General features: G+C 61.3%; 1 protein-coding gene across 2 annotated transcripts; it reads left to right on the top strand.

Annotated features, from left to right (window-relative positions):
* The first annotated feature begins 2,184 nt into the window (after positions 1-2,184).
* On the top strand, positions 2,185-22,045 carry LOC142069671 (syntaxin-binding protein 2-like). Of its 2 annotated transcripts, XM_075121632.1 has the most exons (20): positions 2,185-2,327; positions 2,929-2,994; positions 4,833-4,882; positions 5,838-5,919; positions 6,520-6,596; positions 7,567-7,645; positions 8,381-8,484; positions 9,627-9,775; positions 10,108-10,192; positions 13,111-13,241; positions 13,385-13,492; positions 14,490-14,547; positions 15,056-15,121; positions 15,848-15,928; positions 16,262-16,400; positions 17,722-17,828; positions 18,345-18,434; positions 20,700-20,785; positions 21,191-21,348; positions 21,876-22,045. In XM_075121632.1, the coding sequence occupies exons 2-20, from the start codon at positions 2,940-2,942 to the stop codon at positions 21,953-21,955; spliced, it is 1,785 nt and encodes a 594-aa protein (XP_074977733.1). In that variant the 5' UTR covers positions 2,185-2,327; positions 2,929-2,939; the 3' UTR covers positions 21,956-22,045. The 2 variants fall into 2 exon arrangements, with proteins under 2 accessions (XP_074977733.1, XP_074977732.1); XM_075121631.1 differs by lacking the exons at positions 20,700-20,785; positions 21,876-22,045 and having other exon boundaries at positions 2,189-2,327; positions 15,005-15,121; positions 21,191-21,285.
* Positions 22,046-22,670: the final 625 nt, after the last annotated feature.

The following is a 22,670-nucleotide window of genomic DNA, read 5'->3' as shown; positions in this document are numbered from 1 at the left end:
GCATTTTGGGATATATAAGTAGGGGCATAGCGAGCAGATCGAGGGACGTGATCGTTCCCCTCTATTCGACATTGGTGAGGCCTCATCTGGAGTACTGTGTCCAGTTTTGGGCCCCACACTACAAGAAGGATGTGGATAAATTGGAGAGAGTCCAGCGAAGGGCAACAAAAATGATTAGGGGTCTAGAACACATGACTTATGAGGAGAGGCTGAGGGAGCTGGGATCGTTTAGCCTGCAGAAGAGAAGAATGAGGGGGGATTTGATAGCTGCTTTCAACTACCTGAAAGGGGGTTCCAAAGAGGATGGCTCTAGACTGTTCTCAATGGTAGCAGATGACAGAACGAGGAGTAATGGTCTCAAGTTGCAGTGGGGGAGGTTTAGATTGGATATTAGGAAAAACTTTTTCACTAAGAGGGTGGTGAAACACTGGAATGCGTTACCTAGGGAGGTGGTAGAATCTCCTTCCTTAGAGGTTTTTAAGGTCAGGCTTGACAAAGCCCTGGCTGGGATGATTTAACTGGGAATTGGTCCTGCTTCGAGCAGGGGGTTGGACTAGATGACCTTCAGGGGTCCCTTCCAACCCTGATATTCTATGATTCTATGATTCTATGACCCAGCTGCCTCCTGGTTCCACCACTGCTCAAAATGTAGCTCCGCTGATGCTAAGAATCCAGAGTCTATTGAGCAGGAACATGGGACAGACAGCACCCTTGCTTGGAGAACCCATGCTTTGCAAAATGAGACATGGACTTTCATTCACCCTGCACTGAATTGCAGCCACTTCTGGAGTGGAGCATAGTACCTGCATAACAACACACGGATTGCTCGCCCAGCACAGAAATGCAGATACCTCTGGGGTGGAGCGCAGCAGCGTATCATAGAACGTGAGGGTTGGAAGGGACCTCAGGAGATCATCTAGTCCAACCCCCTGCTCAAAGCAGGGCCAATCCCCAATTTTTGCCCCAGATCCCTAAATGCACCCCCCCTCAAGGATTGAACTCACAACCCTAGGTTTAGCAGGTCAATGCTCAAACCACTGAGCTATCCCTCCCCCCCACAACACAATACAGGGATCACTCACCTGGCATTGAAATGCAGACAGCTCTGGATGGAGCATAGCAGATGTGCCACAGCACTCAACAACACTACACAGGGATCACTCACCCAGCACTGAAATGATGCCACCTCTGGGGTAGGAATGCAGCAGCTGTTGAACAGCCACAGAGCGACACTCCTCACAGTTTAGAGCAGGATGTGAAGAAGACTCTCACTTCCATTCGAAAGCTCTGGGGGAGTTCACAGAAACAGACCATGCTGTTAACCTGAGCTGAACAGCAGCCAGGACACAATAGATTGGGTCTGCACTGCGGGTAACCAGACAACAGCTCTGCCATGAGGGATTCGTTCTGATTGACGGAGGGAGGGATGGGGCAGGGAGCCAGTCAAGCTTGGGGAACAAATTCCTTCTCCAGGACGCTTTGCTCCAGGATCTTAGAGCCCAGGCTCTACGGCCATTAATTCCTGCACCACCCAGCCGGAAGGGAAGGGCTGGGGCAGGTCTCTGCGCTCCACATGTCACAGGAGGACAAGGCAGAACGAACCATGTCACAGAATGAATCAATTGCATAGCCTGGACTAGAACCCAGGAATCCTACCTGCCAGCTCTCTGCTCTAACCATTAGACCCCACTCCGCTCGCAGTCAGGATAGACCCCAGGAGTCCTGATTCCTAGACACACACACACACACACACGTTTCTCTAACCCAGTGGTTCTCAACCAGGGTTACGGGTGCCCCTGGGGGTACGCAGAGGACTTCCAGGGGGTACACCAACAGGCTACACAAAAAGCTTTAGCGAAGTCAGGACAAACTAAAATGTCATACAGACAATGACTTGTTTATACTGCTCTGTACACTGTTGGATGTGTTTTGTTATAGGATTATAGTCTGTTAAAATATGTGTATATTAAATTCAATATGGAGTTTGTGAAGACAGAGCAGCAATCCAAGATGGCGTCTGAACGGCCATCTTGTGACCGCCATCTTGTTGTTTACGGTGATCATGGCCCAGTCATAACTGGATCCAACCGGTTTTTCCCGCCATTGGCAGCTCCCAGGACAATTTTACCTCAGACTGTTTCCACCCCGGCTGGGACTGTACCATGTTTTCCCGCCGCTCCGTGCAGGAGGGGCCGGGACTGGCTGAGCAGTGGTACAGTCCGTTCCCTCCGGCCCTCCCCGCCCCCGGCAGCGCTGAAGGACGCCATTCCCGACGGGGCGAGACGGGCAGAGGCCGTTCGCTCCATTCGACCTGCTCCTGTTCCTGGGTACAACACGGGGCCTGGCTGCGGGGGGCTGGGTGGAGGGGGGGCGAGGGGCCTGGCTGATGGGGGGAGGCTGGTTGGAGGGGGGACTTGCAGCTCAGTGGGGGGCCCTGACTGGAGTGGGCTGAGGCCCCACGACCCCAACCCAGTCCTCGCTTTAACCCTGCCCGAGGCCCCCGCCTCCCTCTGCACCCCACGTGACCAGGTGGGGGTTCAGTGGGGACCTGCGTGGCCCTGTCACCGGTCGCCTGCCCCTTGGTGCCCAGGCCCAGCCCTCGCAGCGCCAGAAGTGGGGGGCTGCGGCGTTCGGCCGTCTTCAGCCTTGCAGACATCGACCCGCCAGCACCCCAGTTGCTTTATACTGAAATCAGTCACTGGGGGGGCTGGGCCCGTCCATCAGTGACACTAGGGGGGGCTGGGCCCGTCCACCAGTGACTGATTTCAGCATCGCTAGGGGCTGTCGCCCAGCGTCACAGACACTCCCCAGAGCATGGCAGGGAGAGGCCAGGGCATGCCCAAAGTCAGGAGCAGAGCCGGGGCAGAACCCAGGAGTCCTGACTCCAGCCCCACCCCGCACACAGCTGAGTCCCACTTCTACCCATAGGGCTCGAGGGGATGTGGCAAGAGGCAGAAATGGCCCCGTCCGGGCTGAAGGCGGTGGTGCGCAAGAGTGAGTGCGGAGCCGGGGGGTCTGAGTGCAGAGCCGGTCGGGGGCAGGGTCTGGTTGGGTGTGGGTCTGGGGGGGCAGGGCCCAGTTGGGGGGCCCTGGGAGGGGCGCTCCTGGGGGTGTCTCACCCTTGGGGAGGATTAGGAGTCAGTCGGAGCAGAGAGCTCCCCCCCGCCTGCCTGTCATACACCAGGAAGGGGAGGAGGCTGTCTGCCCCACCCCCAAGGGCTGCCCCCTCCCATAGGAGCTGCACTTTGGGGGGGCATCATCGTCGTCATCTCTTTCCATCAGGATGACTCCCACCAGGGCCGGTGCAAGGATATTTTGTGCACTAGGCGAAACTTCCCAGGACTGGAATAGCTGCGGGTCAGGAGTGAGGAGCACCGGCGGAGCTGGGAGTGGGTGGTAGCCCAAGGCTGCCATAGCAGGGGGCTGCGGACAGGAGTGAGGGGCACTGGCAGAGCTGGGAATCGGGGGGGAGCAAAGGGCTGGAATAGCAGAAGGCTGCGGACAAGAGTGAGGGGCATCTGCAGAGCCGTGAGGCGGGGAACCCAGGACTGCAATAGCTGCGGGTCAGGAGTGAGGCAGAGCTGGTGGGGGACAGACCAGGGCTGGCATAGCAGAGGGCTGCGGACAGGAGTGAGGGGCACTGGCAGAGCTGGGAATGGGGGGGAGGAAAGGGCTGGGATTGCAGGGGCTCCAGTCAGTAGTGAGGGGCACTGGCACAGCTGGTGGGGGCAGCCCAGGGCTGGCGTGGGGAGCTGTAACTGCAGTTCAGGGTCGAAATGCCTGGGCGGAGTTGCGTGGAGAAAGCAGGTTCATGTCTGCCTTCACCATGTCTGGATCCAGTCTGTGCTGCCGGCCCCTTACCTTGCACTAGAGCTCCACGTGCCCCGGTGAACGGGGCGTCCGCATGCCGCAGGTGTAAAGGAACTGCAGGAAAGCAGCAGGGAGGCCAGCGCGTCCTGGTGCAGAATAGCCCCTGGAGCCTCATTAGGACCGAGCAGCCAAGTCCTGATGGGCTAGAGGTGGGGTAGGGAGAGGCATTGCTTGAGTTATGGTGGAAACATAGTGTGTTGGGCAGTGCACTCATGCACACCAGCTACCGGGAGTGGGAGTGAGAGTGAGAGCACAGGTCAGGGTCGTGGGGCTATTGCCCTACGGGGCCAGCCAGAATCAGGTGCTTCGTAGGGGTAAAACAAACAGATGTATTATGGTAGCACCCAGGAGCCCCAGTCATGGACCAAGGCCCCATTTTGCAAGGCGTTGTACATTATTCATTAGGTGTATTACGGTAGTGCCCAGGAGCGCCAGTCATGGGTCAGGGTACCATTATGCTGGGCACAACAAAAAGATGGTGCTTGGCCCAAAGAGCTGACTATCTAATTGCTTAGCTGGGCCGTGGAAGGTGCCCAGGAGACAGGCCGGCAGTTCTCTGAGCGGGGCATGCCTTGGAGGGGTTCTATGTGCAGGACTCAGGATTTGAAGTCTTTGTTGTGTTGTTGTCCCCCACACACTGTAGAGGGTCCCTGGATCCCCTCCAGTCAAGAGGTGCTGGACAGGATCTGTTCTCTTGCTGCACGGGGCCAGATCCTTAGTTCAGCTGTGCTCGTATCCAGCCTGGCAGAAAGGAAGGGGGATCAGACCCATGGCCCATCTAGCCTGTCACCCCACCACGATCGCCGACTGGGGGCTCGGCTAGGAGCACATCGCTAGCTGGCCTGAAAGCAGCCTCTGAGCCACTTCCCCGAGGGGTCCTTCCACCAGCCAGTGGGTCCTGGCTCAGGGCACAGCCGTCCCATCCGAGCCCCACCACTGATCCTCATCTCTTTCACTCGCAGAGATCCTCAGCGTTGTCCTTCACAGCGTGAAGAAGGAAAGAGAATGGAAGGTAAGCAGGCCTAACCTGTTGCCCTGGTGTCCCCCTGGGGATATGCTGTATCCATATATCATGCTCCTTCCCCTCCAGCCTCTTGAGATTCATTAGGAACCTGAGCTTTTCCAGGCTGGATCAGATCCCTGCTCTGTCTAGCCCATCATCCGTCCCCAGCTAGGCTTGGGTATGTCTGCCTTCCCACTGTGCTGGATCAGACCCAGCTTGTCCAGCTAGCCCCATATCTCCCCCCACACACACACACCGGATCAGACCACTGGGACCAGTGAATCAGCCTGGGTGGGAGGAGGAGCAGGAGAGTGCCAAGCATGGGGGCAGTATGCACCATTGGGCAGGCAGGTTATTGAGCCCCCGGCATGGACTGGGCTGGGGGATGTGGAGCAGCGGGTTAGGCCGGTGCGGCAGAGGGAGCATTCGGCACGGCAGGAAGGTGGTGGAGATGTTGGGCCAATGGCCTACAGGGCTTTCCTAGGGGAACACGGAGACTCCCCTCGTTCCATTTCTCTGTGCCCTGATCCTGGTTCTGTCCGAGGGCTGGGGAGCGGATATCTGGTGGATCGGAGCAGGGGACTGGGAGCTAGGACTCCTGTTCTGTCCCTGCCTCTTGCACTCACCCTGTCACCTGGGCGAAGAGGCTGATCTCCAGTCTAGGAGGATGGAACCATTCTGAATGGCCGGGTGTCCCAGGTTTGTCTCCTACATCTCGTACCAGCCACTCTGCTCGGAGCCGCTCTCCCTGTAGCTCCTCACGCAGTCCTTAGCACGGTCAGCTCAGCAAAGTGCAGACTTGGTACCGGCCCTGCTGCTCTGCTGTGAAAGGGCTGTGGAAGGGCTCTGCCATTAGCAGTCGCTCTGCTCCCTTGGCTGTGCTGTGGATGATGATGGTGGGCAGCTGGGCTCAGGGCAGTGACTAGTTCATCCGAAGTGGAGCGCTCCCCTCTCGCTACCCCAGGTGCTGATCATGGACCACCCCAGCACGCGCATCCTCTCATCATGCTGCACGATGTCCGACATCGTAGACGAAGGCATCACACGTGAGTGGCCCCTCCCTCCCGTCTGCTCCCCCCGCCAGGGCTCACCTCCCCATTGGATACACCTCACAGTCAGGGAGTTGACTTGTCTACATTCACGTTTGCATCTAGTTTCCCCGCTTTGCAGCCCCCTAGACGCCCTCCTTGCTATCGGTACCTTCCCAGCCAGGTCTAGTTCCCTTAGCCCGGCACTTTCAGCCCGTGGAGCCTCTTCACCGCTTTTCTCAGACTCCCGCTAACTCCTCGCTGCTCCTCCCCAATGCTGTGGGCAGGGACCTGGCTGGGGAGGGCGAATGCTGGCTCCCTGCTTTAGGGTGGAGGAGCCCTTGGGGTTGAGGGGCACAGAGCTGAGCCAGCACTCTAGCGGGGTGCCTCCAGCACAGTACAGAGGGCCATTCCTTCCCTGCTCCATACTGTGGCAGCATCGCAGCCCACGGCCCCACATCGAAGCGGCTGCTGCATTGTCGCCTCTGGAACGCCCCGGCCTGCTGCCAGCGAACATCACTGTGCCCCTTGGCTTCCCCTCCCCACATCCTGGTGGAGAGCGGCTGGGGCGGGTGGCTAGGACACACTGACCCGCGCCCAGTGTCTGCTCTCTCCTAGTTGTGGAAGATATTAACAAGTGCCGGGAGCCAATCCCCAGCCTGGAGGCCGTCTACCTGCTCAGCCCAGTGGAGGAGGTAGGAGCTCGGGCCTGGGGCAACTGGATGGGGAGCAGGGGAGACCCCGGGACAGCTCCTAGTGCTGCCTGGAGGTGGCGCTGTCCGGGGGGATGCGCAGCACAACGTCAGGATGGGAATGGGGCCAGTCAGGGCTCCCCAAGAGGCTGCTTCCCCAGAGCTGGGCTTCATGTTCTTTGCCACGTGAGGCACAGACTGTCCCCCAGACCTCTCCACAGTGCAGTCCTGTGGGGGTTGGATGGGCAGGTGCAGCAGGTGGAGAGAGGCGACCTCAGCTGAGACTCAAAGCGAAGGAGACTCGCTGAGGCAGAGGCTCAGGGAGCAGGGGCTGTTGGGGAGGAGGCTCCTGCATCTGCAGCAGCGAGGTGAGTGGAGGGAGACCAGGGGCAGGGGGCGCTGGCAGAGCAGGGTGAAGCCCAGAACCCGCAGGGGCTGCCCGCGGAGGGAGCGCTGTAGGAGAGGACTGCGAGCTGGGGCCTGGGGCTTGGGACAGGGCAGCCAGGTTCTCACCTGTCACAATGGCCGGTCGAGGGGTCTGAACAGGTTCCAAACACCCTGCCAGGCTAGCTGGCGTGGCGAAGCTGCAGGTGCCCAGCATGGCGCCCGGGGAGGGAGGGGGCCCTGATGGTAGTTGCCTGGGATTGCTGCTCGGCCGGCTGTTCCCTGGACACTGCTCAGAGCCCACTTAGTTCAGCAGCAAGGCAATGCCAGGCCTCATCTGTGGCCGGGCATGGACACTTCTGTGCCAGCAAGAGATGTGGCTGGGCCCTGAGGATGTCCCGGGCACATGGGCACAAGCCCTGCTCCAGGCAGGGAGGGAGCCCAGAGCCAGGGGGGTGAAAACCAGCCCACCTCCCGATGGCATCATGCTAGGCCCTGAGTCCCCAGGGCCTGGGCATGGGCTGGGCCATTTGAGCAGCAGGGAGGGGCCTCGGCAAGTGCTGACAACGCCCCTCTCTCCGCTTTGCAGTCCGTGCAGGCTTTGATCAATGACTTCCAGGGCACCCCCACCTTCAACTACAAGGCAGCTCACGTCTTCTTCCTCAGCCGTGAGTATTGGGGGTCCGGGGATCCCCCAGCTGGGAGCCTGGGCAGCAGCACACTGGAGCCTGTGTGTGGGGGGTCTCTCTCTGCCGGCAGGCCAGTGCGCAGCACCCTGATTATGCTCTGCCCTCCTGCAGGGGGATGCAGCCCCAGCAGGCCAGACTGAATGACCCCACCTATCCCTTCCCCCCCCTTCTCCCCCACGGGCCTGCCTCCAGCCAGCACGGCTCACAGACACCCGCAGCGTGTGCCCAGAAAGGCGGCCTCTTGCTACCATTCCCAGCATGCATTGCTCCATCAGTCCCAACTCGGTGGGGGGATGGGACACCACCAGAATACCCAGTGTGTCAGGGTCATATCTGCTTCTCCCCATTACAGCGGCAGGGGGAACCCAAGTCCCCGTTCCTCCTTGTGCATCATCCTGAGTTGTACACTCCGGTCACTCAGCCCTGCGGGCGGGCTGAGGGCAGGGTGTGAGATAGGGGCTGCATCGGAGAGATTGTGGCTCCCCCTCGCTGCTGATGCTGCAGAAGGCGAGAACCCGGCATGACTCTGGTTCGGGGGGGCTGGACTCATCGTTGACTCCTGTGTGGCCCTGCTGGCTTGCCCAGGTTCCCCACAAGCGTGCAGCACTACTGCCCCTGCTGTGCCCGTCCTGGCCCCGTCCGTGGGGGCTGGCGCTGTGCTGGGGGTCCTGAGCCCTGTGCCTGTCACTCCCACCCACTGCCTCTGCCTTGCAGCCTGTCCTGAGCCTCTGTTCAAGGAGCTGAGGAAGTCACGGATCACCAAGGTCATCAAAACCCTCAAGGAGATCAACATGGCCTTCCTGCCCTATGAGAGCCAGGTGAGGGGTGGCCGGGCTTTGGAGGAGCAGGTCCGCGGGGCGGATGGTGACGTACAACACCACACCCTTATTGTTTCATGTGGCTTGGCGGGGGAATCTTTCCCTTCTAGGGCCCCGGGTTTGACGCCAGCACAGGACAGCAGGGACTAGCTGGCTGCTCACACCCTGTGAGAGGTGGAATCGCTGGCTTGCACCTGGTGGGGATGGTAGATGTATGGGGGAGGAGGGCCCTGCCTCCCTGGCTTTACCAGCTCTTACTGATGGTTTATACTAGGCCTGCAAGACAGCCCGATACTCCACACGCCTGCCCTTTACCCAACCACCCCATCCCCTCCTTGTGTCATCAGTGGATTTCCCCCCTCCTGCCCCGAGGGGCAGGACTGTGGTGTCAGCCCCATTGCATTGATGGGGAAACTGAGGCACAGAGAGACATGAGCCTGGTCTACACACAAAAGCTTTGTTGGTATGGGTTTGTTACAGGGACATGAGAGAAAAAATCCCCCCTGTAACTGATGCAGCTGTGGTGGCAGAGCCCCTGGGTAGATGCCGCTACGCTGGCAAAGCAGTCCTTTCGCCACTCTAGCTGATTTCATCTGGGGTACCGGTGCCAGCTGTGCCAAGAGAAGCTTTGGCTGGTATAAGCTGAGTGTCCGTCAGGAGGCTTTGCTGGCTCACCTGTCCCGTTGCGCCAGCAAACCCTTCATGGGCTGATACTGTTTATTGGTGTCCAAGCACGTTTGTCCCAATGGCTCGTTCTGTTCGGCCAGTGAAATAAGCGACAGCGGCAGACGCGCCTTGATGCCGGGTTTGCCCGTGGCTATGCTGGGGCTTTCACCAGACTAGAAGCGTCGCCAAGCCCCCTCCCCCAACATTGAGGGCACCTGGGGGTCTGCAGCCAAGTAAGGACCTGAACCTGGGGCATCTTCATCCCAGGCTGGTGCATGAATCTCTGGCTCGCTATCCCTCTACCACAACAGGAGTGGCACTGGCAAAGGGATCTCTCCCTCACTAGGGGCTCACTACAGCTCCACCAGGCTGGCCTGATCCAACAGCGCATCTTAGGGGCGCGGTATGGGACACAGCTGGCCTGGCTGCAAGCAGTTGGCACCGGGGTCTGATCTCTGCTCTCCCCCGTCCCCAAGGTGTACTCCCTGGACAAGCCAAAGACCTTCCACAACTGGTTCAGCCCCCACAGCTTTTTTGAAAAGAACAAGCAGCTGGAGATGCTGGCAGAGCAGATTGCCACATTGTGTGAAACCCTGGAGGAGTATCCAGCCATCCGCTACAGGAAGTGAGTGTGCCCAGGGGAAGGGGTACCCAGCTATCCCCTATAGGAAGTGAGTGAGCCATGGAGAAGTACCCAGCCATCCTCTACAGGAAGTGAGCGTGCCCAGAGGGAGAAGGGTACCTGGCCATCTGTTACAGGAAGTGAGTGTGCCCAGGGGGAGGGGTACCCAGCTATCCCCTATAGGAAGTGAGTGAGCCATGGAGAAGTACCCAGCCATCCTTTACAGGAAGTGAGTGTGCCCAAAGGGCGAGGGTACCTGGTTACCTCCTACAGGAAGTGCGTGTGCCCCTCGGGGAGGAGCTGTTTCTGACCCACAGGGTTTGTCTTTGCTGCAGGGACCATGAAGATAACTTCCACTTGGCGCACGCTGTGCTGGCCAAACTCAAGGCGTTCAAGGCATACGAGCCCAGCATGGGAGAGGTGAGCGAGCTGTGTCGGCCACACCCTTGCCATGGGACAGAGCCACGGGGGAGCACATGAGAAGTAGAAGGAAGGAGGAGTGATTTAGAACCTGCTCGGAGATCCTGGCGGGGGGAGGGGTGGGGTCTAGACACCCTTGGAGATCCTGAGGGGTTGGCAGAACAATAGCATTCCCTGTGTGGCTGGACTAATGGCCCCAGCCCTTCTCTAACACTGGCTGTGGGCAGATCTCAAAGTGCTCTACAAAGGCTAATGTCCTTATCCCCTCTGTATAGATGGGGAAACTGAGGCACCAACTGGGGAAGTGTGTGCCCAGCACAATCTCTCTGTTTATAAACAGGGCAGTTCGGTCAGAGAACTAAGCTTCACACACAGAGCCTCTTCCACACCTGGACACTCCTGTCTGTGTGTGCTCCTACACTCATCACCATGGTATCAGAATCTCACTAATGAATTCAGCCTCCCAGGGGAGGCAGGGTGGCCTGTGTTACAGATGGGAAACTGAGGCATACAGGGAGTCTGCCAGAGCAGGAATAGAACCCAGCTCTCCCAAGCCTTAGCCACAAGTCAGCCCTGGCCTGTGGGCTTCCCCTAGCTCCTGCCATCCCCGTCCCACCCCCAGCAGAGGGGAGCTGCAAACCCACCCTGCCCTGGATTCTCACACGGGAAACCCAGTAGCTCCTACCCCCCTAGGAGAAGCAAAGTGATGTAAAATCCAAGGCCTGCCCAGATCTCTCCCTCCTGTTGCCTCCGCTCTTGCTTCCAGCCTTTGCTGAGCTGCTGGGAGACTGTGCACCTGTGACCAACTGGGAATGTTTGTAATATCTTTTATGAATCTGATGCGTGCCTCAGTTTCCCTATATATTTCCTGGCTTCTCTGGCAGGGGGTGAAGGGGAAGGATTCTTGGGGAAGGTAAGAGTCATGCCGGGGGTGGGGGGTGTCACCTCCCTGTCTTGGTGAAATGAAGAGAATCCAACACAGATCAGCCTGGGGGCCAGAAAGACCGTGCCGGCTCCAATGGCTCCTGGCTGGATGCTCCCAGCAGGGAATTGGAGCAGGGCCCCCAGCTCGAGAACACAGGGTTGGAAGGTTTGAGCTGGGGGATGAGTGCGGGAAGCTGGGAGCTCTCGCCTGAGAACTGATCAAGGTCAGGCCGAGGCCTGGTCTACACGAGGCAATTGGGTCGGTGCCACTGCGTCGCTTGGGGGTATGGGAAAGGCGGAGTCACTGAAGCGGAGCAGCTGAAGTGGTTTACATGTAGACAGGCCCTGAGTGAGAGACCCGGAGCTGAAAACAGGTTTCTCTGCAGCTCGGCCAGGCTCTGGGCTGACCAGAACGGCCTCTTGCTTTAACTTTCAGTGGGCTGGGCTGCCCAGGCTGGGGTCCAGGTGCCTAAGAAACCCAACTGTTCTGGTCTCCAAAGCCACCCAGCCCGCAGTCCCGGCACCCTGGGGCCTTGTCTGCACTAGTCCCTCTTGCTTTGATGTTTCCCAGCTGCCAGCCCTGAGGGGTAGCTGGGACAGGCAGTGCTGTGGCACCCACCAGTGCACTAACCACCCCTCTGCTCTGGGCAGGGTGGGGTGACCCGGTGGTTACGCCAGCCCCCATCTGCACTCGGGGATCCCTCCAGCAGAGCCGAACTGGCAAAGGGTGTGAGCAGAGTCCCGTGGGGGGTGGGGGCGGGGGCTGAGCATAGCAACCCATCCAGGCTGGGTAGGGCTAGAGGGGAATGATGGTGCCAGCTCTGGGTTCATGTCCCTGCTCTGCCACAGACTCCCTGTGTGACCTTGGGTGAGTCACCCAGCCCCTCTGGGCCTCCATCCCCCTCTGCAATGGGGTGACAACCCTGCCCAGCCCCACGTGCATGGGGGGGCAGGATGCAGCAATGATAGTGCTACAGTGGTGGGGGCCAGATACTCCTCCAAGAGAGGCGCTCCCCCGTCAGCCTCAACCCATTTACCCAGAGGCTGTGGAGACCTGCCAGGCGGATGGGTGGTGGCCGGTCCGACGTTCTGCTCCCGAGCGTGGCTGAAAATCGGGCCACGTAGTGAGGTGGGACAGTTGGGATAGCATCAGGGGCTGTACGTCCCCACCCCACCCACCCCTGACTGTCTGTGCTACCCAGCAAAGAGCAGACGCAGCCCCTTGCCGAGGTGCTCCTGGGTGGGCTTGGGTTCCACTGGGGCTGCTGGAGCCGGTTTCAGAGCCGTCTGCCATGAGAGCGCAGGGCTGGTCTCCTATCGCCACCTGCTGCGCAAAGAGGGCAGTGCATGCTGATCAGGCAGGAAGCGGGTGCTGGGCCAGCCCCCCCATGATGTGGGTCTGAGATGCTGACCATTTGAGTGGTCTCTGTCCAACTGGATGCTGGGGGGCCACACAGGTTGGGACTGGGGAGCTAGAGCTTCATATGGGGTCCCAGCTCAGATGCAAGGTGGGGCATAGGGATAATGTCCTGTCGTCCCCCTCTGGGACCTTGTATCAAAGAGTCTCTGGGCCTGGTGTTGGTTAATGATAGACTAGCCAGGCCCTTCTGGTGTAGTTCCCCCCGTCCCCACACAGCATATGGAGCAGGGGGCAGTCAGGGAGCTGCCTTGTAAGGGGCATGCTCCCGTTGGTGGAGAGGCACGAGCAGAGAGCATGCTTGGGGGAGGGGGGCATTGCTATTTGCATGAGGGGCAGGTAGCCCGTCCCCGCAGGGGGCGTTGCAGTGCAGCTGGTCAGGGCAGGACCCCAGGGCACGTCCCAGCTAGCTTGGGGGGTGTCTCTTGGCTTCCCCCTGGGGTTGGGGGCTGGGCCACAGAGAGGGTGGGTAGTGAAGTTTCAGGCCACCAGGGCCCATTGGATTGTGCAGTGTAAGCCAGGCCAGGAACCCTCTGCCAGAGCAGGAGGTGACGGGTTTCTCTCTCCTTTGCCCCAGGGCCCCGACAAAGCCCGTTCTCAGCTGCTGATCGTGGACCGAAGCTTCGATCTGGTGTCCCCACTGCTGCACGAGCTCACCTACCAGGCCATGGCCTACGACCTGCTCAGCATCGAGAAAGACACCTACAAGTAGGGCCTGGCTGCCAGCAGGGGGCGCCCCGCACCCCTCCTCAGGCGGGCTGGGGGGGATGTGGCCCAGGCACCTGCACTGCTCCGCAGCCCCCACGCTCGGGCGAGGGGTGCCGCAGCCTGACCCCATCTCCCCCCTGCAGGTACGAGACGACGGGTATCAGCGACTCGCAGGAGAAAGAGGCGCTGCTGGACGAAGACGACGAACTCTGGGTGCAGCTACGCCACATGCACATCGCTGACGTCTCCAAGTGAGCGCTCTCGGCCCTGCCCCCTGACGCACCCCTCCATGCCCCGCCCATCCACTGGACATACCCCCCCGTGCCCCACCCAGGGCCAGGACCCATCCCCCCCCCGGACACACCACTCCATGCCCCACCCAATGCCAGGACACCCCTGGACACACCCCTCTGTGCCCTGCCTAGTGCCGGGTCTTGCTACTCCCCCCCACCTTCGGCACACCTCTCCCCTCCCCACCCAATGCTGGGACCCCCTACCCCCACTTTGGCACAGCCCTCCCCTCCCCGCCCGCTGCCAGGACTCTCCCCTTGGACACACCTCTCCCACCCAGTGCCAGGACAGCCCACCCCGTTGACACACCCCTCCCCCTCTTTTCCAGTGCCGGGACTTCCCCCATCCTCCCCTTCAGACACACCCCTCCCCTTTCCTTCCCACCCAGTGCTGGAACCCCATTACCCCTTGGATACACTCCTCTCCCACCCAGTGCAGGGACACCCACCCCCCGCAACACACCCCTTTCCTGCACAGTGCCAGGGCCCCCCCTCCCCTTCCCACCCAGTGCTGGAGCTTGTCCCTCAGACATACTCCTCTCTGAGTGCTGAGACCCCCTGGACCCAGCCCCTCTCCCCAAAGGACCCCTGAGCGCTCCCTTCCAGAGCCACTGTCCACATCTCCTCTTGGTGATCCGCCTGGACACTGTCTTCCCCCGATCCCAGGGTCTCCCCATGCACCTTACAGCTCCCTTGAGTGAGTCCCTCACCGACCTCCTGCTGGGCCTGCCGCTGGCCCCAGGCCCCCCCAGCAGGGCGCCAGGAGCCCCCAGAGGTGCACTGAACTCTGCCTTGGGGTAACTTAGGAAGAGGGCCTCCCCCAGCCTGTCTGAGGCTCTTGAGGCAGAGAACCCTGGTGCCTGTGGGGCGGGGGCTCCATCCCCTGTAGCATAGGACAGGGTACCCCCTACCTCCAAGGCAGTGCCTGGCTCCGTCCTGACCCCTCTCCCTGCTGCAGGAAGGTGACGGAGCTGCTGCGCACCTTCTATGAGAGCAAGAGGCTGACCACGGACAAGGTGCGGCAGGGGTTGGGGGGAGCGATTGGGGAGTTCAGGCCGGAGGGACAGGGGGACCCATCCCACTGCCACTGATGGGGAGGGGAGGCTTCCCTGCTGCCCCAGGAGGGGTTGGCGGGGGCAGGGGGGCTGTCCCATTGCTCCCAGGGTTTGCCTGTAAAGGGCTTAGAGGTGTATGTGGAGTCCCCTGCCCGCCAGCCAGAGCTCTGGAGCTCCCCACAGTGGGGGAGGGCAGAGGCCCACGGGGCGGAGTCAGACAGCAGGATCGGGACCGCGCAGGGAGAGCTGCAGGGAGCCAACGCTGGCATCTCCCTGGCCCGCTGCTGCTTTACACCTTGAGGGGTGCTCGGGTTGCGGGGCTCCCGTCTCGTTCCAGCTGGCCTGGAAAGGGCAGGTCTAACCTAAGCCGCAGCCACGCATGGCCTGAGTGACCCGCCCTGCTGCCTCTGCCCTGCAGGGGGCTCCAAGCGCTGGGAGCGGCCGGGATCTCACCACCGCCTCCCTCCAGGCCAACATCGAGGACCTGTCCCAGATCCTGAAGAAGATGCCCCAGTATCAGAAGGAGCTGAACAGGGTAACGGGGCTGGGCTTTTAGTGGGCAGGGGGCAGGCTATTCAGTGGGGCTGATGGGAGGGGCAGGGTGCTCTGTGGGGCTGGTGAGGGACAGTAGGGACTCTCTTGGGGGGCAGAGCACTCTGTGGCACTCCGCTTTACTGCCTGATGAGAGCTGCTGACCTGTCCTGTTGGGCAGAGCCATTTTCCCCCCAGGTGCTGTGTGGCACCATGGGCAGCAGCCTGCCTGTCAGTGCCCAGAGCTGCCACGTTAGCCCCACCAAGGGCAGCCCTTGGGTAAAGCCCGTGCCTTGCTGCTGCAGCTCTCGGGAGAGGGCCTTGGTGAGCTTCCAAACCAGCCTATTGGAGCCACTCCTGGTGCCACTGAGCCATGTGCCGACAGAAAGCTCCTGGCCACTGGCACAGGTACCCCGACACCTGCTGGTCTCCAAGCCCCCAACCTCATGGTGACTAATAGAGAAGCCGTGGGCTGTTTTGGAAGCTGCTCCCTCGTTCTGATCCTCCCCTCCCGCTGCCCCGCTCCACCCCAGAGGTGGCTGCACATCAATCCCTATGTGGCAGCCCTATATGGTGGCTGGGCAAAACAATCCCTATATGCTCGGCTTCTACAGCCAATTGAGGCTGCCCCTCTGGCCGAGGGGCCCTCCTTGTGGGTTGGGAGGTGCAGGTGCTCTGGACCAGCCAGTGATACGGTAAACTCCCCCTGTGCCCCGGTCTCTCCCCACAGTACTCCACGCATCTGAACCTGGCCGAGCACTGCATGCAGCACTTCAAAGGAACAGTGGAGAAGCTGTGCAGCTTGGAGCAGGTGGGTCTGTGGGTAGAGCCTGGCTTGGGGCAGAGTCTGGCTCATGGACTCAGCCCGGAGAGAGGGGTCTCAGAGCTGCAGGCTCGCTGGAGCCAGGGTCAGCCCCTCCATGCAGCACCAGGGGTGCAGGAGGACATGGGGCTCGGGTTACTCCCTGGGGGCCAGTTGCTCACCCCAGAGGGAGCTGACCCCAGGGAGGAGGGGGCCCTGGCACGGGGTAGGCGAGCTGTGGGTCAGGGGGCCGTCACATCTCCCATCCTGCTGCGTGGGCGGGAGGAAGCAGAGTGGCCTGACCTGGGCCTTGTGTGTGCGCCCCCTTCCCCCTGCCCCCAGGACCTGGCTATGGGGACGGACGTGGACGGGAAGAAGATCAAGGACCCCATGAAGATCATCTTGCCTGTCCTGCTGGACCCCAGCGTGCAGGCCTACGACAAGATCCGCATCATCCTGATCTACATCTTCCTGAAGAATGGTAATGCCACAGGCCTGCAGGGGGAGCACTGCGGGGCCTGCTGCTGCAGGGGGGTGCTCCTGGAGGTGGGGCCCAGGCCTGTGGGGCTGGTGGGGAATAGCACTGCTCAGACTGGCAAGCCCTCCTGCTATGCAGGGCGCCCCCCGGCCAGCCGCTTCCCAGGGCCTGTGTCCAGCCTGGCTCTACAGCCCTGTCTTCCCTCTGCCCACCTCTCGGTGCCTGCAAGCCTGCCAGTGCACCACGCCCATGCTCCGATCTGGGGTCAGATCTGGCGGCCTTTGCTCCCTGCTACTGTCTTCCGAGCAGTGTCCGCCCTCCATGCTCCCCCAAGCCCGTTCTCTGCAGGGAGGGAGGGAGGATGGATACACACACCCAGAGCAGCCCCCCAGCCCGTTCTCTGCAGGGAGGGGGGACTTCCCTCCCTTCCTGCAGGCTGTTCAGATACCATGTTGTGTCTTTGAGCCTCCTGCAACCAGTCCCCTGCCCACCCCTTGTGTCATCCCTGCAGCAGCTCCCTGCTTCTTGCCGCATCCAGCCCCTTCCCCAAACTCACCAGGGCCTGGGGAACCTCCCTGACCCTGACACTTGGCACAGTCCCTCTTCCCCCATCGGTTCCTATCCCATGCTGGCTCGGTGGGGCAGGGCCCTGCTCCGGGGCCCTTCCTGTAACCCTGCTCAGGCACTGCCCCTGTGCCCATTGCTCAGGCCAGGGTGCCCTCATGGGGCTCCTCTGGCTGCCTGGCTGCCCAGTTTCCTGGCAGGGGGTGCTGTGGAGTTGCCAGGCCTCCCCGTCTGCACTAAGCAGCAGTAAATGGTTTGGGGGGGCAGGGGTGGGGCACGTTGCCCTCCCTCCAGCTCAAGGCCTCACAGCCTTTAAGAGCCAGGCCTTGGCTCTGACTCTGCACCTGACTGGCCGCAGAAGGAGGAGCCCAGATCAGGGGGATGGGGGCTCCCATTGCACTGCCAGGGGGAACTAGAGAGACCCCTGACCCCAGCGCCTGAGAGAACCTGTTGAGGGAGGAGCAGCAAGAACCTAAATTCGATCATTAACTGTGTGGGGTCCAGTGGGTTAGAGCGGATGGTGCTGGGAGCCAGGATTCCTGGGTTCTATCCTCAGCTCTGGGAGGGCAGTGGGGTCTAGTGGGTTAGAGGGGGGCTGGGAGCCAGGACTCCTGGGTTTACCCTCAGCTCTGAGAGGGGTGGGAAGAGCAGGATCTCAGGATTTGATCGGGGAACTAGGACTCCTGGGGCCACGGACTCATGTGCCTGGGCTGTGGGTGCGTCCCGGGGTGCTAGCACTGACCTGTCTGTCCCTGTGCAGGTGTGGACAAGGAGAACCTCACCAAGCTGATCCAGCATGCCAACATCCAGCAGCAGAGAGACATCATCAACAACTTGAAGTTCCTGGGCATCTCTCTCACGCCTGGGGTAAGGGACTGGGGCCAGGGGCCAGCAGCTGTACCCATGCCAGGGGGCAGCTCTGTGCTGCACAGGGGAGCCCAGGCCATCCTGGAGGTGCCCCTCTATGGCAGTGACCTACTCCCAGCACAGAGGTGGCCTCTGTCCCTGTACAGTGGGGTGACGCCCTCCCCATATGAGGGTGACCCCTGAGTTACTCCCCATCTGGGGTGACTTCTTCTGCCCCTGCAGAGGATACTGGAAGTCAGGACCTCAGATCGCCAGCGAGCTGGAACTGGTGACCACTGCTTGGGGTGGCCATGCGGCGAATGGGGGGAAGCAGCTCTGTTCTCCCATCAGTCTCTCTCGCCTCCTCTCTCTCTCTCTCTCTCTCTCGCTCAGTGATCCATTCTGTTCTTTTCTCTGCCTCTCCCCTGCCAGCCTGGCTGGCGCGACTCAGGTAGGCAGCACTCTCCCTGTCTGCCCCCGTTCCCACCCCGCACCTCCTCCCTGCTGCCTCTCACCCCCTCTCCCTTCCTCCCCCAGAGCGGGCAGCTGCGACCGGAGAGGAAGGTGCGGCTGGAATCCAGCTACCAGCTCTCCCGCTGGACCCCCATGCTTAAGGACATCATGGAGGTACCGGGCCATCTGCTTCCTGGCCTTGGGGGTGGGGTTGCAATTGGCAGGCTGGGCCCAAGGGGGAGGGGTTGGTTTGGGGTCAACCATGTGTAGAGCCCTTCATATCTGTGCACCATTTCTGCGGATAGTGGATCAGCTGCAGATACAACCATGCAGGGCTCTACTCCCCAGCAGTGCCTGGCCCGTGGCGTCCGGCTCAGGCAGCCTGGGGGACGCAGCGCGCTCGGGGCCGCTGGCCCGCAGCCAGTGGCTGGGCGACAGGTCGGAGTCGGGGCTGTCCAGCACCCACTCGCTCCGCCACGCTGCTTCCTGTCCAGCAGCTCGAGCAGCACCAGTGTCCCCACCAGCTCCTGGGCAGCAGGATTTGGGATTGGAGTGGGTGGGGCCCCGGCGCCCCACCCCTCCACCCCACTGTGATGCAACATGCTCTGCTGCTGCTGTGTACTGTTGCTCGTGACCCCCCAGGAGGGCACGTGATGAGACACCTCTTCCCCCAAGCCCCCACCCCCTCCAAACTGCCCCTTCTCCTCAAGACCCCGCCCCCACACTGCCCCTTCTCCTCAAGACCCCGCCCCCACACTGCCCCTTCTCCTCGAGACCCCGCCCCCTCCACGCTGCCCCTTCCCTGCAAGACCCCTTCCCCAACCTCGCTAGCTGCTGCCGGTGAGGATGCGGATACAGGTAAAAGGCGGCTTGTGGATCGCGGGCTGATGCACATCCACACTTTTGTATCTGTGCAGGGCTGTAGCCATGTGAGGGGCTCATCAGAGAGTCCTCTCCTGCTGCCGTCCTTAGGGGTCTTAAATCATAGACACGAGTGCAGGGGAGTTGTCTTACTCGGTGCTGAGATGCTGCCACCTCTGGGGTGGGCCATGGGCGGTTTATACAGCGGTCCCTCACCGGAGCTGAATTCTTCCAAAGGAGTGGCAGGCAGCTCTTAACAGCCGCCCAGCAGCACTGCCCGAGAGTCTAGGGCAGGAGGTGATCAGTGTGTGGGGCTGGAAGTGCAGGGGATCCAGGCAGCACACTGTCATGACTGGCACTGGAATCTGAATGGCTGGCAGGGTCCTTGGCCTAACCTCCAGTGAGGAGCAGCTGTTTGACGCTCATCTAAAGGATGAACTCCTGCAGCACAGTACTGGTCTCGCCCCCTGCAGACCCCCGCCCCGCTTGCTCTCTGCAGTACAGCGCCCCCTAGCGTCGCACTGGGGTCAACACTGACTGCCAGGGGAGAGTGCCCCCTGCTGAGCCCTCCGCCTGCTCCCTGCAGTACAGCGTCCCCTAGCGCCGCACTGGGGTCATAGAGCACCCTCTGCTGACTCACTCGCACCCCCAGCACCCAGTAGCTTTTCCTTAGAGGTTTCCTATCCAAGCACTGCCTGGGCCCAAACCTGCTTAGCTTGTGAGAGGTGACATGGTCACTCCATCCCCTAACCCTTGCAGGGGGCTGAGCCCCTCATTGCCCTGTCCTGTGGGGCACTCCTCAAGAGGGTGGGGGGGCACACTTAGTTGCCTTCAACCTACTGGCTTGGGGCTCCTCCAGGCCAAGAATTAACCCCCTGACCGGAGCTCCTGTCCCTGGCAGATCACAGGTGGGAGGCTCCCAGGCCCTTGTTCCAGTGTTGTGATGGTTCCTCCTGTGGGATTTTGGGGCAGGCAGTTGCGGTAGCCTCAATCCCACGCCTAATCCAATCGGGGTGCCCCCTCTCTGCGCCAGCCACAACTTGGCAGGCCTTAAGCTTCCCTGTACAAGTCAATGCAGCAGACTAATGTAAAAGCCCCTATTATGTGGCATTAGGATGTATCATATCCTGGGCCCCCTGCGTGCCTGGGACACACCTCATGGAGCAAGAGGCAGGGCCTGGATCTGCCCGCAGCAGGAAAGGGGCACTGAGGGCAGCCCCCTGCCTCTCTCCCTCCACCCCCCAAATGAGGGGCCCTGGATCTGGCTGCAGGAGGTCTCCGCCCTCCTCATAACGGTGGATGGGTGGGGAGTTCACAGCAGGGCACTGAGCAGCTGAGGGGGATGTGGGGAGATGGGGGGGCATCACTGGAGGAGTCAGCGTGTTCTTTGCTGGCTCCCCATGCCCCCCCCTGGAAAGGGGGCCCCAGGCTGCTCCCCCCAGGGACTGTCAATCATTCAGTGAGGAGCCGTCCCAGCCCCTCCACCCCAATGGGGCCTGGCTTGGCCACCAGATCCAAGGTTCCTGCTGCTTGGCCCCTGCTGATCTGTCCTCCCCCCACCCCCCCACCCCCTGCCAGGACATCATTGAGGACAAACTGGACAAGAATCTGTGGCCCTTTTTGTCGGACCCGGTCCCTACCACCAGCTCCCAGGCTGCTGTCAGGTAAGGCTGAGCCTGGCTGGGCTGTGGGTGGCAGAGCCCTGACACACACACCCCAGAGTGTAGGAGCCTCTGTGCCTGGGAGTGTGTGGTCAGGACCCTGCCCTCTACGGGGGAGGGGATGTCCAAGAGCCTGGAGCCCTGGAACCCTCTTACCATGTCCCCCGCACCCCAGCAGTCCCTCAACACACCAGGGCCCAGGATGGAGGAAAGGGACTGGCCGAGCTTTAGACAGACCCCCAGCCCAGCGCAGGTGCCACCCTCCCCTACTCCCTCTTGCCTGCTTTGGGACTCCTGCCCCACTCCCTTGGGCAGGGCCTGCCCCGCAGCCTCCTCCAGGCCCTGCCCTTCCATCTGGCATTCCCTCAGCGAGCCCCTGGTATCCACACTGCCCCTCTCTCCCCCCAGCGCCCGCTTTAGGCATTGGCACAAGAACAAGCCAGCGGCCGAGTACCGGACGGGCCCGCGCCTCATCATTTACGTGCTGGGTGGGGTGTCCATGTCTGAGATGCGCTGTGCCTACGAAGTGACCCCGGCCATCAAGGGCAAGTGGGAGGTGGTAATCGGTGAGTGGGGCGAGTCCTGGGGGAAAGGGCGGCTGGAATGGAGAGTTGGGGGACCCCCTGGGAGGGGGAGACCCTAGAACTGCCTGCCCAGCACCCACAGGGCTCCCATGCTACCCTCTGTCCTCCCACACCCAGGGGCCTGGGAACAGATGTGCTTGCCCCACATGGCCTGTATCTAGCCGCCTGATCTCCTGGCCTCTGTCTCCCCAGGCCTCTCATTGCCCAGGGACCATGTGTGGGGCCCCAGTCAGACACCCCCAGTTACTCCCATAGGGATATGGCTCACCCCCTGCACACACCCCTCGAAGACCCAAGGGTGAGGAACACTGTCAGCGCATGGATTCTTGCCTGGCTGTGCAGGGTACAGCGGCACGAGGGGTGCGGTGCCAGGCCAAGGGGGATAGGAGACAGTCCCTCCCCCCCTGCACTAGAGCAGGGTCCAGCTGCAAGGATGGGGGTGATGGTGATGCCAGCCACATACCTGCCTCACTGTGCCCACCACTGCCAACCACCTCTCTCTCCCCCAGGTTCCAGTCACATCCTGACCCCCAAGCTCTTCCTGGATGACATCCAAACCCTCAACCAGCTGGACCCCGAGGAGGCCTAGAAGCAGCCCCCTCCCCCCAGAGACTCTGCCCCCCACAGTTTGCTGCCCCCAGCTCCACCTGCTCTTCTCAACAAGGCATCTTCCCCCCTACTCTTGGCTGCGGTGTCAGTTCTTGGGCGGGGGGAGGACCCCCAGGCTGCTTGGCTGTTCGGGCAGGGGGCAGGCCAGGCTTCCTCCCTCTGGCACAGCCTCTAGGGCCATTACCCTTTGTGCCCCGTGGCCACCCTGCCCCCGATTGGGTAGGAGAAGAGTCAGGCTCCATTATCTACCAGCTTCAGCCATTCCTACCTCCCCTCCCTGGGACCCAAAGCACAGCCCCTTTCCCTCCCCCTCCTGTCACCCCTCTGCCAGCGATGGGGGGCGCACAGAGGCTGCTTCCAGCATCTGGCTTTGGGGGGGGTGGTGTGACCCAGCCACTGAGCCCCAGGCTGTGTCTGTCCAGTCTGAAAAGAGTTAAAGAGACCCCCCCCCTTCTGCCCCCATATCATCCCCATTCACCGCCTTGAGGTGCTGGCCCAGCCCTGGCTCCCTGCACCCCTCCCATCACAGCCTGGCACCCTGGCCTCTTGGCCCTGTCCCCCAGTGGGGACCTCGGCTCCTGAAGGGGGGAGGGGTCCTAGCAGGAGTTGCAGTCAGAGTGCCCAAGTAAGTGGGGGTGGAGCCAGGACTGCGTAGGAGGCGCGTCCAGGGTTGGTCAGCAGCAGGTAGAGTGACC

This window comes from Caretta caretta, chromosome 20 (genome assembly GCF_965140235.1).
Source record: "Caretta caretta isolate rCarCar2 chromosome 20, rCarCar1.hap1, whole genome shotgun sequence".
NCBI lineage: Eukaryota > Metazoa > Chordata > Testudines > Cheloniidae > Caretta > Caretta caretta.
The sequence above is the reverse complement of the archived record's forward strand: the minus strand, read 5'-3'. Positions and strand labels throughout refer to the sequence as shown.